General features: G+C 39.4%; 1 protein-coding gene across 1 annotated transcript in view; it reads left to right on the forward strand.

Annotated features, from left to right (window-relative positions):
- The window catches only part of LOC309560238 (protein phosphatase 1 regulatory subunit 14A-like), a 66,396-nt gene that overhangs the window by 26,760 nt on the left and 24,613 nt on the right, over window positions 1-15,023 (forward strand). Inside the window, exon 2 of the mRNA XM_082263814.1 lies at window positions 8,111-8,191. Coding sequence (XP_082119940.1) covers window positions 8,111-8,191 — 81 coding nt within the window. The remainder of the gene's footprint in view (window positions 1-8,110; window positions 8,192-15,023) is intronic.

The raw sequence follows: 15,023 nt of genomic DNA on the forward strand, positions 1-15,023 counted from the left end.
ATAAATGCAAAAAAATACTTGTGGATTCTGCCAGAAACCTTGTGGGCTGATCTCTACCTGTGCATAAGGCAGAGTAGGGAGAAGATAAGGGGAAGAGTATGTTCTTTGAAATCCATCAGAAATGGAGTAGGCAGGACTGACACCAGGTGGTTTGGAAGGTAGAGTCTAATGGTGGCCATACACCTGCCGAAAAATCGTTTGAAAATCTGTCATTTGGTCCGATCGTCCGTTTTTCGTCCAGTTAATGGGCACAAATAGGAAATCGTTTTCAACTTTTCAGAGCCGAAAAATCGAAGGAACAGTTTTGAAAATCTGCCGGCCGCACGATATATGAGCAAAAAATTAAAAGGTTAATGTGTTTCTCGGCCAACCTGTTTGCACTAGGTATTTGTGACAAACTGAATTAATTTATGTCCTTTGAACGATTTATTGTTCGAAATTCGGTCATTACATGATGGCACGATCGTCTGCTCTGCTCTGGCCGATTTTTAGTTTTTCGAAAATGAGTTTGCTCGTTATTTCGGATAATGTATGTCCAGCATAAAGGCTACATTTCCACTAGTGTGCGATTTTGTTGTGCAACTTTGAACACATAAAGTTGCATGACAAGTCACCGCCCATTAATTTCAATGGCACCCGTTCCCATCAATGCGACTTAAAGTTGCAGCGACTTTGAAAAGGTGCCTGATGCGACCTTGAGTGTGTCAAGTCCGATCAAAAAAGTTGCATCAAAGTTGGACTGCAAAGTTGCACTGTAAATCGCACGACTTTGGCGTCGCACTAGTGGAAACGTAGCCTAAAAGGCGCTGAGTTGTCTTTTCAAACATACCATTAAAAAAAAATAATAATTTATTATACCTTGATTTATGGTTTAGGGTGATTTCACACCAACAAATGCACCCACACCTCAATTAGATGTAAGAATCCTGGCGGGGGATCCCACAATCAGGCTAGGCCTAGGTCATATGCACTCTTGGTTAGAGTGGCCAGAATGATACCTACGACCTGTCCAACACCCAGACAACCACACTGAAAAATTTTTGCAAGTTACAAATGGCAATTATGATGCTCATAAAGGCTGTTGTTGCAGTGGATTTAAAAGAGTAGTATGGCCAAAAGTGGGTTTTTTTTTTGTTTTTTTTTTTTATTCACTATACTTCTCTTGTAGGTCACAGGAGTACAACTACTTTTGTTCTCCTGTGACTCGTTGCCTGCTATTAGCTGATGGGGCAGAGCCACACCAGGCTGTGAAAGGATCCCGACAATATTGTCAGGATCCAGCCCACTGCCTGACGCACGGCACCGCCATTCAGAGCACAGCCGGAGCCAGCTGCGCCCACCCCCTCTCCAGCCCAGTACTTCAGCAAGCACTGGTAGTGCAGGGTGGACAGCAATGACTAACAGACCAGGAACTGAGCAATTATTGGTCATGTGATTACTCAGTTCTTGGTCTTGGAGTCAGCATGGGATAGGTGCATCTCAACACTGATGCAGCAACATGGGGGTAAGTATTAACCACTTACCGACCACCTACCGCAGATGTACATCACTACTTTGACACTAAATACCGTGGTTATGGCAGCAGATAGCTGCCATAACCCCGGTATTTTTAAAAACGGCGGGCGATCGGCTTTCAGGTAAGGGTGGTCCCAGTGACTGATTCATTGCGGGATCACCCTTACGGGACGGCGGAAGAGGTCCCCCCCCCCCCCAACGATCCGGTCCTGGATCCTCTTAGACAGGAAGTCGAGTGAGGGCAAGATGGCGTCAAACCTCGTTGCCTAGCAACCGGCTTAAAGAACCGATTTTTACTTGTGAGATCTGAGGACTTTTTGACCCCAGATCTCACAATCAAGAGGTTCTGTCGTGGCTATTTCTATTACAACGAATGTTTACATTCCTTGTAATAGGAATAAAAATGATCACATTTTTTTTTAAATGTGTAAAAATCAAAAATAATAAAATAGGGAAAAAAAAAAAAATTAAAGCGCCCTGTCTCCATTAGCTCGCACGCAGAAGCGAACTCATACAGAGCCCCGCCCACATATGTAAACTGTGTTCAAAACCACACATGTAAGGTATCACCGCGATCTTTAGAGCGAGAGGTTGCTATTGGGGTCACTCAGCAGAGGGAAGGAGCCAAGACTGCCATTGGTGGACCCAGAAAGGAGAGGATCGGGGGTGCTCTGTACAAAACAATTGCACAGAGCAGGTAATTACGGTAAGCTGAACTTCAGCCTTGCGTTCAATCTTGCACAGTTGTACAGGCTCCTTTCCTCTACTGAAATTGCTTACTCTGATTTCACAGCACACTGTAAGCTTCTCCTTGTGCATTAGAAGCTGCAGGAAGGTCATCCAGGGCAAAGATGCCAAACTGTGCCCCCCATTTACTTAGGGTTAGGGATCAGGGCGCCCCCATCTTTGTAATAAATCATTGTGCCCAGGGCAGCCTCCGCTCCTGCCCACCCCTTGTCCCAGCCCTGGCAGGAAATCAGAGCCTGCCTCATTTCCTGACTGCAAGAAGTCCAAATTTTGCCCAGAGATTGGATTTAAAGGATAAGTTCACCTTTGTAAAAAATAAAATAAAATAAATGCACATCTTTTTTGCAGGTAAAAAAATGTGCAGTTTATTTATTTTTTTTACTAGTAGCCTGCACCTGCATCATTTAGGTGGGGGAAAAAAGATTTAAGTGAAAAGGGGTTTTCATATGCCCATTTTCCACCCTCATTGTTTATCCTGAGGACCAATGCCCAACATTTTTACTTGCCACCAGACCAAGTCCAAAGGGGATAGCTTTTAGTGGGGATTTCTGCTTTTATATGTTGGCAATTTTATATTTATTTACTGTGGTGTTTCTGGAGGTAGAAATTTCAGGGAAATCGTCTCGATGGGGTCAATAAAAACTGAAATATGTTCTAAATATTCTCATTCTATCCCAAACTTTAAAAAAGAAAAAGGTTTTGGCTGAAGTTTTATATTTCTACCCCTCTGAAATGGAAAGCACACATGCACATCAGAAATGTTTATTTTAACTTAACTTTTTATCAGTGTGTGATAATCGTTATGATTGATCTGGGACATCTCCCTTTTTGTCAAAAGAAACCATTAAGCTGGGGTTACACTTTAACCCATTCACTGCCTGACCAAGTCAATATTCAGACCTGCTCAGCTGCTTGCGTATATTGTTGACATAAGTAGCCTAGATCCTTGGCAACCTATAAATTGTCATTTATCGAAAGAAGGACTGCTGTTCTTGTCTAGCAGTTTATTGATCTGTGCTCTGATTGATGTGTTGCCTTTTTGTGATTGTTAAATTTGGTTAGTGTTTATTATTATACAGATGTGTCTTGGAAATTTTATAGAAAGACAACCCCTATCCAAGTATTGATCAGTTTTTCCAAGTTAATAATTACTGCAGTGAGGAACAGAGACAAAAAGACCCAGCATCTTTCCAAATAACTGTTCTGTATATTCTGTCCATTTTGAGTTTTTTATAAACAAGCTTACGTAAGTATCACATTTAATAAAACATTGTACAATTGTAAGCAGTACATAGGCAGGCTAGATTCTTATTGGGGTCTAAGGCTCCGTTCACAGCTAGGCGTTGCTGTTTTTGCAGGTGTTTTTTCTGGCGTTTGTGCAGCGTTTTGTGCTGACAAGTGATGGATGAAAAGCAGTAAAATGCCTGTAATCTGCCAAAAAAGAATCTCATGTACTTTTTTGAGCGAGGGGCTTCTTGCTTAAGGCGACAGAACACTCCGATGTGAACAGGGACCATTGAAATGAATGGGATTTGTCTTGTTGGGCGTTTTTTAGAGCTGAGGCTTAGAGCAGAAAATAGCCCAAAAACGCCTAGATGTGAAAGGAGCCTTAGGAATGTGTGTAAAGCAGCTCAAAGATTATGCCATCACTTGACTCCCCCCATCAATGTAGTCAGTGCTGATTCTTGAATCCCTCAGCAGCGCTATTGTGTTCTGCTGACGGGGAGCATGTAGAGAACGCAATGGTCACTGCCGGCGGCTTTAGCCGCCAGCAGTGATCGCGTTAAAAAAAATTCAACAGGCTGATTATACTAAAGTCAAAAAATAGATCAACTTTAGCACAACCAGCCAGCCCATAGATGATCACATCTCAGCTGATCCCTGATGGCTATGGCTGGCTTAAGTGGCAGAATTGCTACGCAGTCAATAGAGGATTATTTTTTGTCATTCAACCCACAGTCAAAAAGTCTTGATTCCCTAATCCACACAGTAGAGGTGGAGAGGGAGTCCTCTCAGTGTGTCTTTGTACTCTGACAGCGGGGAGAAAAATCCAACAGGGCAGATAGGTAAGAATGGTGAATTGACTTCTGTTCACCCACCCTGCCCCATACATGGGTCAAAATCCAACTGCCTAACTTGTCAAATTTTGATCCATGTATGGGCAGCTTTAGCATAATGCCAAGGAAGTTGGCTGCAGTGGACAAAGCATGCTGTATATACAGAGTTTAAAGTTTCTTTCACGGATGTGAATGGGGTGGTAAATGTAACGGTCTTGTGTGCTGTACCCAGTTGGCTTTTTTGTAAAAGCTAATTGGATAGTTGGGGACACAAACGAGAACATATGAACAATCCATTGCAATAGACAGCACTTTCTCTGTGACAGGTCTTAACCTGTGAAATGATATGTAGGCAGTGTTTCAGTATAAATGTGTCTCGAAAGAAACATTTTAAAGAAGGCAAAAAGACGTAATGGTTTCCTGTTTATATAGCCATGTATAATGAATGAACTCTCTGGACTAATAATGACCCGTCTCTGAAATATTTTCACATAGCTATTAGGTTTAATATACACCCGCTCTGCAAGTCTAGGCCCCATTGTTAGATTCAAGGAATGCTGGGAATGCTAAAGTCCCGTACACACTTGACGGAAATTGGACAAAATATCCTCCGATTTTTCTCTCTTGCTCAGCGTTCATAACCGTTTTTAGTTGACAGTGCATAAATGTTCACAAAATTTCTCGTCCGATTTTTTTATTTTATTTTTTTTTTTTGGGACAATTGTTCCTAGACTTCCGGGTTGTCGGCAACTTCAGATCATGCGCGGTCTTTCGTATCCGATTTTTTCACGGACGTACTGCATACACATTAAACGAAAATTGTTCGTCTGGGGATGGATAAAAGTTTTGGTGTTTGTCCCTCTGTTTTTTTTTTTATTGAAAATGTCGGTATTGGCTGCTGAAAGTTGTGTACACACTAGCCGAAAATCTTACGATTTTACCTCGGAGGGGAATTTTCGGCAGATTTTCTACTAGTGTGTACCCCACTTTACAGTCACATTTTTGCTTCTGCTCTCAACCAAACTGTCAAACAAATCATCAAATGGCTGGTGTCATAACTGATCACATGTGCAGCACTATGATAGCTACAGATCATACAGAGGCTAAGATTACAGCTTCCTTGGTTGCAAAGGATTGGAGAGTTTAGTTCTGCTTTTATCTGGCCATACACTAGTAGATTTTTGAATAAAAGCTTGTATGAACAATCATACGAACATGTGTAGAAAAAATTCTCATCAGTACTTTTGGTGACTTGAAAAATATTGTTCAAAAGTAATTAAAACATTTTTACTTTTAACATTTGATTTTGGAATGGATTTTCCTCAAATGAAAACCACATTCACTGTTAGAAGTGGGATTGTTCAAGAACAATTTTCCATAAGGGACACGCTACATGCATTAGGCTCCCGTCCTCTCCAGTAAATATGGAGTGATTACCCTCACTACTACATGCTCATATAGGTGCCAAAATACGGCGCTTTCCACAAACGCACAACAGTCCTCTTCGTTAAAAAACTCCCCTACGGAATTGAGATTTATGCCTGACTATTACTGTACAGACAAACGAAATGATATGCTCCAGATGAAGCTTTTCTCCTAAGAAAGCGAAACATGTCGAGCAAAGGTCAAATATTATATGGTGGAAGTTAATTCACACTCTCAGTTGATCCCACGGACCGACACCTTGTCTATTTTGGTGTCCGCCGGTGGTTTTTGTCTGATCGTGAGTGAATAGTCCTGAGAATAACATGACTACTAATTGTTCTGTACTTTGAGATGTATGTAAACCATTGTTCTAAACTGTATGTATTAAGATACACCACAGTATAGACCATCTATGGGTCTAGTCTGGTCCTTAACACACAATTATATGCCTGTATTTTTCTTTGGTTTTAAATATGTTTTGAATAAAATAATTTGTTTTTAAAAAAACATTTGTGCCCGAAATCCTTGTTTCCCAGTCCTCTCACTCAATTAGCAATTAAGGATAGGGACACACCCTAAATTGGATACTTCATGTCCCAGATAGCTGCTGTCTGTGGATACATGGCCTAGAATAAAAATTTTCCATCTTGATCCTTTGAATTTTCTTGCCACTGCTGTTGAAAACAACTTAAAACGAGCCTTTTTAAAATGAAAATTCTCTAACTAAATTTTAGTAGTGTAAGGTCAGCTTGCCATAGGATTTGCATCAAAGATAACCCCTTGATGTTATTTTCTACTTCAATCTAGACCCAGACAATGACTGGCAGTACCATTTTACATAAAGGTGACCACATGAGACTGATTTTTATATATAAATATATATATCTCACTAACTAGTACTAGGATAACCCCAAAGGGCACCTTTTTACTCTCAACATGGTTGTAAGGTAGCTGCCTCTTTGGGAAGTTTTACTCAATTAGAGCTGACTGATTTGTTAAAATGCAAATACATTTCTGAGAAACATTAAAGAATATGTAAACCTAACAATTCATATTTGTGATATGTGCCTGCTGTAGCATGTACTTTCATACAAAAGTATCTTGTTCTTTTTGTTTTGCTTAGTTTTGTGTTAAATACCTGTTGTTCCTTTCAGTCCTTCTGCTTATCTATTAAAAACTAGCCATACTAGGCACAGCATGGTCAGTTCTCTAGGTGTGCTGAGAACTCCGCCTGCTCTCCTCCAATGATCAGACTTGTCATGAAACCCAATGAACCCAGAGGTTCATAGGGTTTCATGACCAGTCTCATCATTGGAGGAGAGCATGCGGAGTTCTCAGCATACCTAGAGAACTGACCATGCTGTGCCTAGTATGGTTAGTTTTTAAAAGGTAAGCAGAGGGACTGAAAAAAACACCAGGTATTTCACACAAAGGAAGCAAAACAAAAAGAACAGGGTGCTTTTGAATGCAAGTACATGCTATAGCAGGCACATATAAGGAATATGACTTGTTGGGTAAACATATTCTTTAATGTTTCTCATGAATGTATTTGCCAAATTTATTTACATTTTAACAATCAGTCAGCTCTAATTTAGTAAAACTGCCAAAGAGGCAGCTACCTTACAACCATGTTGAGAGTAAAGGAGCCTTTGGGGTTATCCTAGTACTGTACAGGGGTTGTCCCGCTGCTCTTGTATTTGGCTTACTTCTTGTACTTAATATCTGCAAAGAGCTTGAGGTAAGCATTCCCAGCAGTATATTTGAGTGTGTTTGGTAAGATACGTATCAAGGGTTCTAGATGCTTGATCATATAGGCACTGACCAAATAACATTTTACTGTAATGCAAATGTTGCACCCGGGTGGCTACTGATGAATTAGTTTTCCTCAAATAATATCTAATTTGCTCCTAATGGATTACGAAGTAGACCATGGCATCTTCTAGTATATTTAGGTGACAGACCCACTTTAAAGTGTCTACATTGGTTGGAATGTATTTACAGAAGATAGGCTCTCATTTCACTCAATAAACATGGCTGTGAGTGAGGTCATTTAGCTAGGAAAACAGTGTGACCTCTGGATATCTCAGAAGTGACTTATCTCCGGCATGTTGGTTCCCACTGGAGATCTGATGTCTTCCAGGAACTGTGCGGCTCTGGTGATTACTGAATAATAACCCTGTTAGTGGGTTTAGGGCCCCTGAGAGACCCAGCAGCCATCCTGCAGGCTCACTATTCAAACACCTCCCCTTTCCTCTATAGCTTCCTCCACACAAATGTGATCAGATTAAAAAGCTGGAAATCAGCCAGAGGAAAACCCTGATAATCAACCTTTTCTTTGCTAATCGGATTCTTGTTCCATGTTGCAGGAGGTGGATATGCCGGATGAGGTGAACATTGATGAACTTCTGGACATGGAAACAGATGAACAGAGAAGAAGCAACCTACAGGTTAGGAGATGGAAGATCAAACTGTTTTTGGCATTCTTGCCTTTTGTACATGATTTTGTTGTCTAATGCATTTTGCAAAAATACCTTCTTGAGTTCAAGCGGTGTTAAACCCAAAAACGAAATAAAAGAGAGGTTAACTGAGCACAGGTGTTCTATAACGTTCTGTTCAGCTCACATTTGCCCCTGTTTATAGTCACCTCTGCTTCTCATCTTGTCATAGTTACGTAAAGCCGGACATAGACGGTTTGAATGTCGGCAGGTTCAGTAGGAACCAGCCAAGATTCAAAACTACGTATGGGCAGGCTGATTGTTACCAAGGTGATCAAATGATCACCTTGGGTACAACCAGTCTGCTAGATTCTACATGCGATTGCTCTAGCCGCTAGCAATAATCACTGTGTTCTGCCAGGAGAAAATATTAATTCCGTGGAAGGGATTCCCCCATTAACTAGTCACGCTAGTAAGTAAACAAACCATAAATATAGGCGAACAAACAATAAATATCATGACAAACCATAAACAATCACATAAACATGATGGAAATAATCTAAAAAAGGTAATTTAAGAAAAATTGTGTAAAAAAAATTAGTAAATAAAAATAAAGATAATAAAAATCATAATAAAGTCCACGTGAATATAGACCCTAAAATTCCTTAAAAGACAGTTCATATAATGTTCCGCCACCAGACACTTGAGTGAGGAATCCCTCTGTGGCACCCACCACCTTAATATTAGGGATGCTTACCAGATGATGTGGACCTTCTATCACTAGAAAGGTCTAACGAGCTTAATAGTAACCCTCTAAGGGGTAGTGTGGATGGTGGGGTTCTGCAGTTCCAGGCTCCTACTAATGGTAGGGGGTTCTTCCTATGTTTCCAAACTCCCGCTAGTCCTCTCCAGGATAAAAATAAGATTGGCCGTGAAGATTGATATATAGGAGAAGAAACTCCAACAGTGTGATACCGTATGGGCTACTTTATTAAAAATAATAGAAAATGCACTAACATTCCACAAGTAAAATAACAGCCTTAGTTTAAAAATAGTCGTTTGCCAGCAAACAAGAAAAAAACACCTGCTCTTCCGGGAAGACCCATAGGAGAACCCCCTCCAACCACACTACCCCTTAGAGGGTTACTATTAAGCTTGTTAGACCTTTCTAGTGATAGAAGGTCCACATCATCTGGTAAGCATCCATAATATTAAGCTAGTGGGTGCCACAGAGGGATTCTTCACACAAGTGACTGGTTGTCAAACATTATATGATAATACAACAAAACTTATGCGCTAAAACGAGGTAATCGACACCCTCAATAACAATGAAATCAACTATTTGAAGACAATAGTGGGACACCACAGAGAAAGCAGCCGATTTGGCAGTGTCACCACATATCCAAATAGTATTCAGAAGCAAAAAAAATCAGCGCTCTCCTCTTAAGATGAACCACTCTAGCTCCTTCAATGCAATAAAAACAGTGGTTGAATCTGCAATCTGTATTTCTTAAAGGTCAGTTGACAATTGGAGATAGTATAAATCAGGATAATATAAATCAAGTAATTCTTCCAATCTTCATAAAAAACCTCAAAAACAATTCAAAGGACGTAAAAGTGTAGTGGATGAAAATGGAAGAAAATAAATAAAGATAAAAATAAAACCCTATTTAAAACCGGTGTGGAAAATTGTGAATAAAAAATGTGTAAATGTTGATATCCAAATAAATACAAAAACGTGCTGAGATGATGTTCAATATAAATAAATAAAGTGATCTGTGTCAGTGTAAGACATATGTAAATGTGCAATCTGAAAACGATATTCAATAATAAAAACAACAATCGATGTTCAAATAAATCTAGAAGACAATAAATAATATATTGATCAATGTGGTTCAAAATAAAATGAGTCAATAACAAAGTGCAATGGTGCTACATAAAGTGCATAATGTCCATCATTCCTTTAAATAAAAAAATGTATAAAAGGTGACTAAAGTGCAGGGTGCTCAGGAAATTCCCAAAAAGGAAGAAATCCGAGTGAGTAGACAGGGTGCATCCAAACTTCCACTTAAAGCCAAACAAATGTGCACAGGTGAGCACACCATCCAAAACCGAGTGCAGTGGCCGCTCACCTCCACAACACTCAGAATGAGCGTTTGTATGCAATGTATATTCACTCCTCTCCAATCTCTCAATCCTCAGCAAAGAATTCGGTCTCCAATGCTTTAAACCCAGTGTTGTAAACAGACATCAGGTAATCCCGGCTTAGATGTATACAAATCTCTCTCCGTACATCTATCAGGTGCTCAAGGAATAGAAACTCTCATAGTGTAGCATTTCAGGGTATACGTTTATTGTATAAATGATACTAAACACTTACTAGACAATGGTGGTATGTCAGCAGAAAAGTCATACAGCAGCCGCCGATGCGGCGAGTTCCGATACTTCCGGTCTCGGCCGAAGACCGGAAGTGACGTCGACACTGCTCGTCCCTGACGCGTTGCGCTACAACAGCCCGTAGCTTTTTCAAAGGGGTAAGCATGATGGAAATAATCTAAAAAAGGTAATTTAAGAAAAATTGTGTAAAAAAAATTAGTAAATAAAGCTAATAAAAATCATAATAAAGTCCACGTGAATATAGACCCTAAAATTCCTTAAAAGACAGTGGGTGCCACAGAGTGATTCTTCACACAAGTGACTGGTTGTCAAACATTATATGAACTGTCTTTTAACCACTTCTGGACCGGAAGATTTTCCCCCTTAATGACCAGGCCATATTTTGCGATTCGGCACTGCGTTATTTTAAGAGATAATTGCGTGGTCGTGCGACACTGTACTTAAATAAAATTGATGTCCTTTTTTTCCCCACAAATCGTTTTCTTTTGGTGGTATTTGATCACCTGTGCGATTTTTTTTTTTTTTTTTTTTTTTTGCGCTATAAACAAAAAACAGCGACAATTCTGGAAAAAAAAAAAACAATATTTTTCACATTTTGCTATATAACATTCTCCAAAAAAAAAAAATCAAAATTTAACATTTTAGGCCAATTTGTTTTCTGCTACATGTTTTTGGTAAAAAAAAAAAAAAAAAATCGCAATAAGCGTATTTTCATTGGTTTGCGCAAAAGTTATCGCATCTACTAACTACGGGAAAGATTTATGTCATTTTTATTGTGTTTTTTTTTTTTATTAATTTTTTTTTTACTAGTAATGGCGGCGATCTTTAGTGGGACTACGACCTAGTGGTGGACAGATCGGACCCCTATGACATTTTTGACACTTTTGGGGGGACCAGTGACATTACTACAGTAATCAGTGCTAAAAATATGCACTGTTACTGTAGTAATGACAATGGCAGGGAAGGGGTTAACATTGTGGGTGATCAAGGGGTTAAATGTGAGCCTAGGGGAGTGATTCTAACTGGGGGGGGGGGGCGTGCCTTGTGAAATGATCATGGAGACCTGTGATCCTATATAGAAGGATCATATGGGCTCTATGATCATTCCAGGGAGAAGAACGGTCAGCTGTAGTTACAACAGCTGACCGTTCTTCTCTCTCAGCGGGGAGCGATCGCGGGTGTCAGGCGGCAATCGGAGTCGCCTGACACGTGCATCGGCTTCCCCGCTGCCGAGTGGGGGCGGAAGCGCAGCGCGCACTCGCCCCCTAGCTGCCTGCGGGCGACCTACATAGACCTACGTTGGTTTGCGCCGGAGAGCCACCTTGCCTCAGTAAATAGGCGGCGGGTGGTGGGGAAGAGGTTAAAGAATCCTTCAGTGTCTATATTCGCGTGGCCTTTATTATATTTTTATTTTCAATTACTACATTTTAACACTATTTTTCTTAAATGAACTTTTTTATATCGCTTACATAATGTACACCACTTACATCATGTGATTGTTTATTATTTGTCACAATATTTATTGTTTGTTCACTTACTAGCACGACTAATTGAATATTCTGATTTGCACTATGGTTATATCTCATGATTAGTCACTGCTGCTGTTCACGTATTACTGACTTTAGTGCGGTTTCCAAATAGACTGTAACAAATGTGGGAACAACAAAATTTATAATGAAGGTATACTGGATAGCCCCTGAAATATAAATAGGGAATATTTTAAAATTAGCAGTTTTGATTTGATTTTATGTTTAAAATGCATAAAACTAAACTTTACTGGACATCAAAATACATAAAGCTTCTTGCACATGAGAGTTACTATAAATATTAACAAGACTCAAACCTACACTCCTATTCCCAATATCCCAAAGAAAGGTCAAATAATACTTAACTCTGGCAACAGCTTGCAATCGATATCTGGAACAGGACAATTGGATCCTGGCTGCATCTTTCCGCTGCATCTTTCCACAGCTCCAAACTGCAAAACCTCTCAAATCAAACCTCTTTCCCCCATGCTAGACACTATTTATAGTCCTGTAGACCAGAGACCATCCACAGGATGTAAATATTCCTGCTGACCCCTCAAATGTTGTTTTGTGAGTGATGTCAGCAAGACATAGGTGCACTTACCCCCAAAAACCACATGGTCTATTGGATATGCGGCAGCCATCTTTACACACGACGTCAAAGCTCACCAAACCACCTGCGGGTGAGAGATAATATTACACATGGACATTTGTCATGAATCTGTTAAAATTTTTCACAACTAATACATAGACTGTGTTAGAATTCCCCCAGCAACACAATTTGTGTTGATGGGGGAATTGAGCAAATTTCTTTCCTGCAACTGAAAGAAATTTGCTCAGTCTATGGCTGGCATTAGTCCACTTCACAAATTTGATTTAAGTAAGCGATTAATACTTTAATTGCCATTGACGAGACGTTCAAAGGTTGAGCACCAAGTTGCCTCCCTCTCTATAAAGGGATTTCAAATGTGATAATCCATTGTATTTCATGACTTCGACAGCTCCCCATTTTTAAACTACATCCTGTTGTTTTTTTTTTTTTTAATTTGATCGTAATTCTTTTTTAATTGAGAGTACTAATATGAGAGAATCACTTCATTACTTTCAAGCTATTTCCTTCACAGATCTGTTTCCAGACATTGTACAGTTTTAATAGTTTCAGATGTTGTTACAAATTTTATTTGTAGATATGGGCTGCAGTCTAGCTGTGATAGAGGTCAGAATCCATTAAAAAGACAGACCACAGGCATCTGTGCATAGATGAGTAAACTTGTGCTGATAGCCATAATCTGTGTTTGTCCTTATTGGGATTTTCTTAGGAACCAGTGTCAGCTTTGATGTGGTCTGTAACTGAATCTGTTCCCACAAGCTTGAGGCAGATAAAAGAGGAAAAGCATGCTGAAAAATAAAGGGGTTATCCAAAAAACTGTCTACTGTGTAGGCAGTTAGCAATTTTCCTTCCTCTGCATAAGACCCATTATATTATTCATTCTTCAAAAAGCATTGCTTTACCCATGGGAAAATAATGTTTGATTTTATAATTTTGCATCTGAATACATGACACCTAATTCAGACAAAGATGATGGGGTGATTCTATCATGACCAGTATCTGTGGATCATCTTCCCTTATTGTGCCCATAGATATCAGAGGAGGACTGGAAACATTTGGCCTGTGATGTATAAAACCATACAATTGGCCCTTTTGTAGTGTTTCCCATAAGGAAAGTGTACCACAAAGAATGCAGTAATTTTATGGCCATGGGAAAAATTGGGAGTCGTCTTGGAGAACATGGTTTATTGTAATATATATATATATATATATATATATATATATATATATATATATATATATATATATATATATATGTGTGTATATATATATATATATATGTGTATATGTGTGTGTGTAATATATTATGTGTGTGTGTGTAATATATTATATGTGTGTGTGTGTGTGTAATATATTATATGTGTGTGTGTGTAATATATATATATATATATATAATATGTGTGTGTGTGTTTCTGTTTATTTGGTTTGTGGGTCTTTCTGCCTTTAGTTTTGCCTTCAGCAAGTGAAATGCATGATTGACATGGCCATTGCAGAATATTCCACTTCTTTTCCTTCAAAAGCACCTGGGTTGCTTTTGCAGTGTGTTTTGGATCATTGTCCATCTGTACTGTGAAGCGCTGTCCAATCAACTTTTGCTGCATTCTGCTTAATCTGGGCTGACAGTAGATCTCTAAACACTGCAGAATTCATCTGGGTGCTTCTGTCACATCATCAATAAACACCAATGACCCGATGCCACTGGAAGCTATGCATGCCCATGCCATCACACTGCCTTCACCATGTTTTACAGATGACGTGTGCTTTGGATCATTAGGGGTTCCAAGCCTTCTCCACACTGTTTTTTTTTTCTCTGCCCGTCATTCTGGTACAGATTAATCTTAAGCTGGCCACACACTATACGAAAAATCATTCAAATTCATTTTCGAAAAACAAGCACTCGGCCGTGAAAGCAGATGATTGTGCCATCATGTAAAGACCGAATTTTGAATGATAAATCGTTTAATGGACATAAATGAATCAGTTTTTCGTTCATTTTGTCACATATGCCTAGTGCAAACAGTTTGGGCGAGAAACACCATTAACCTTTCAATTTATCGTTCGTTTGGCAAAATTTTCCAAACTGTTCCTTCGATTTTTCGCCTGAAAAGTTAAAACCGATTTTCTATTCGTGCCCATTAACTGAACGAACGGACCAAATGATAGACTTTCAAATTATTTTCCAGTAAGTGTATGGCCAGCATTAGTTTCATCCGTCCAAAGAATGCTTTTCAACAACTGGTCTGGCTTTTTTAGATGTTTGAGAAAGTCAAATCATGCTTTTCTATTCTTCAAGCTTATGAATGGTTTACAC

The sequence above is a fragment of the Pelophylax lessonae genome, assembly GCF_965119305.1.
Source record: "Pelophylax lessonae genome assembly, chromosome: 7".
NCBI classification, from domain to species: domain Eukaryota; kingdom Metazoa; phylum Chordata; class Amphibia; order Anura; family Ranidae; genus Pelophylax; species Pelophylax lessonae.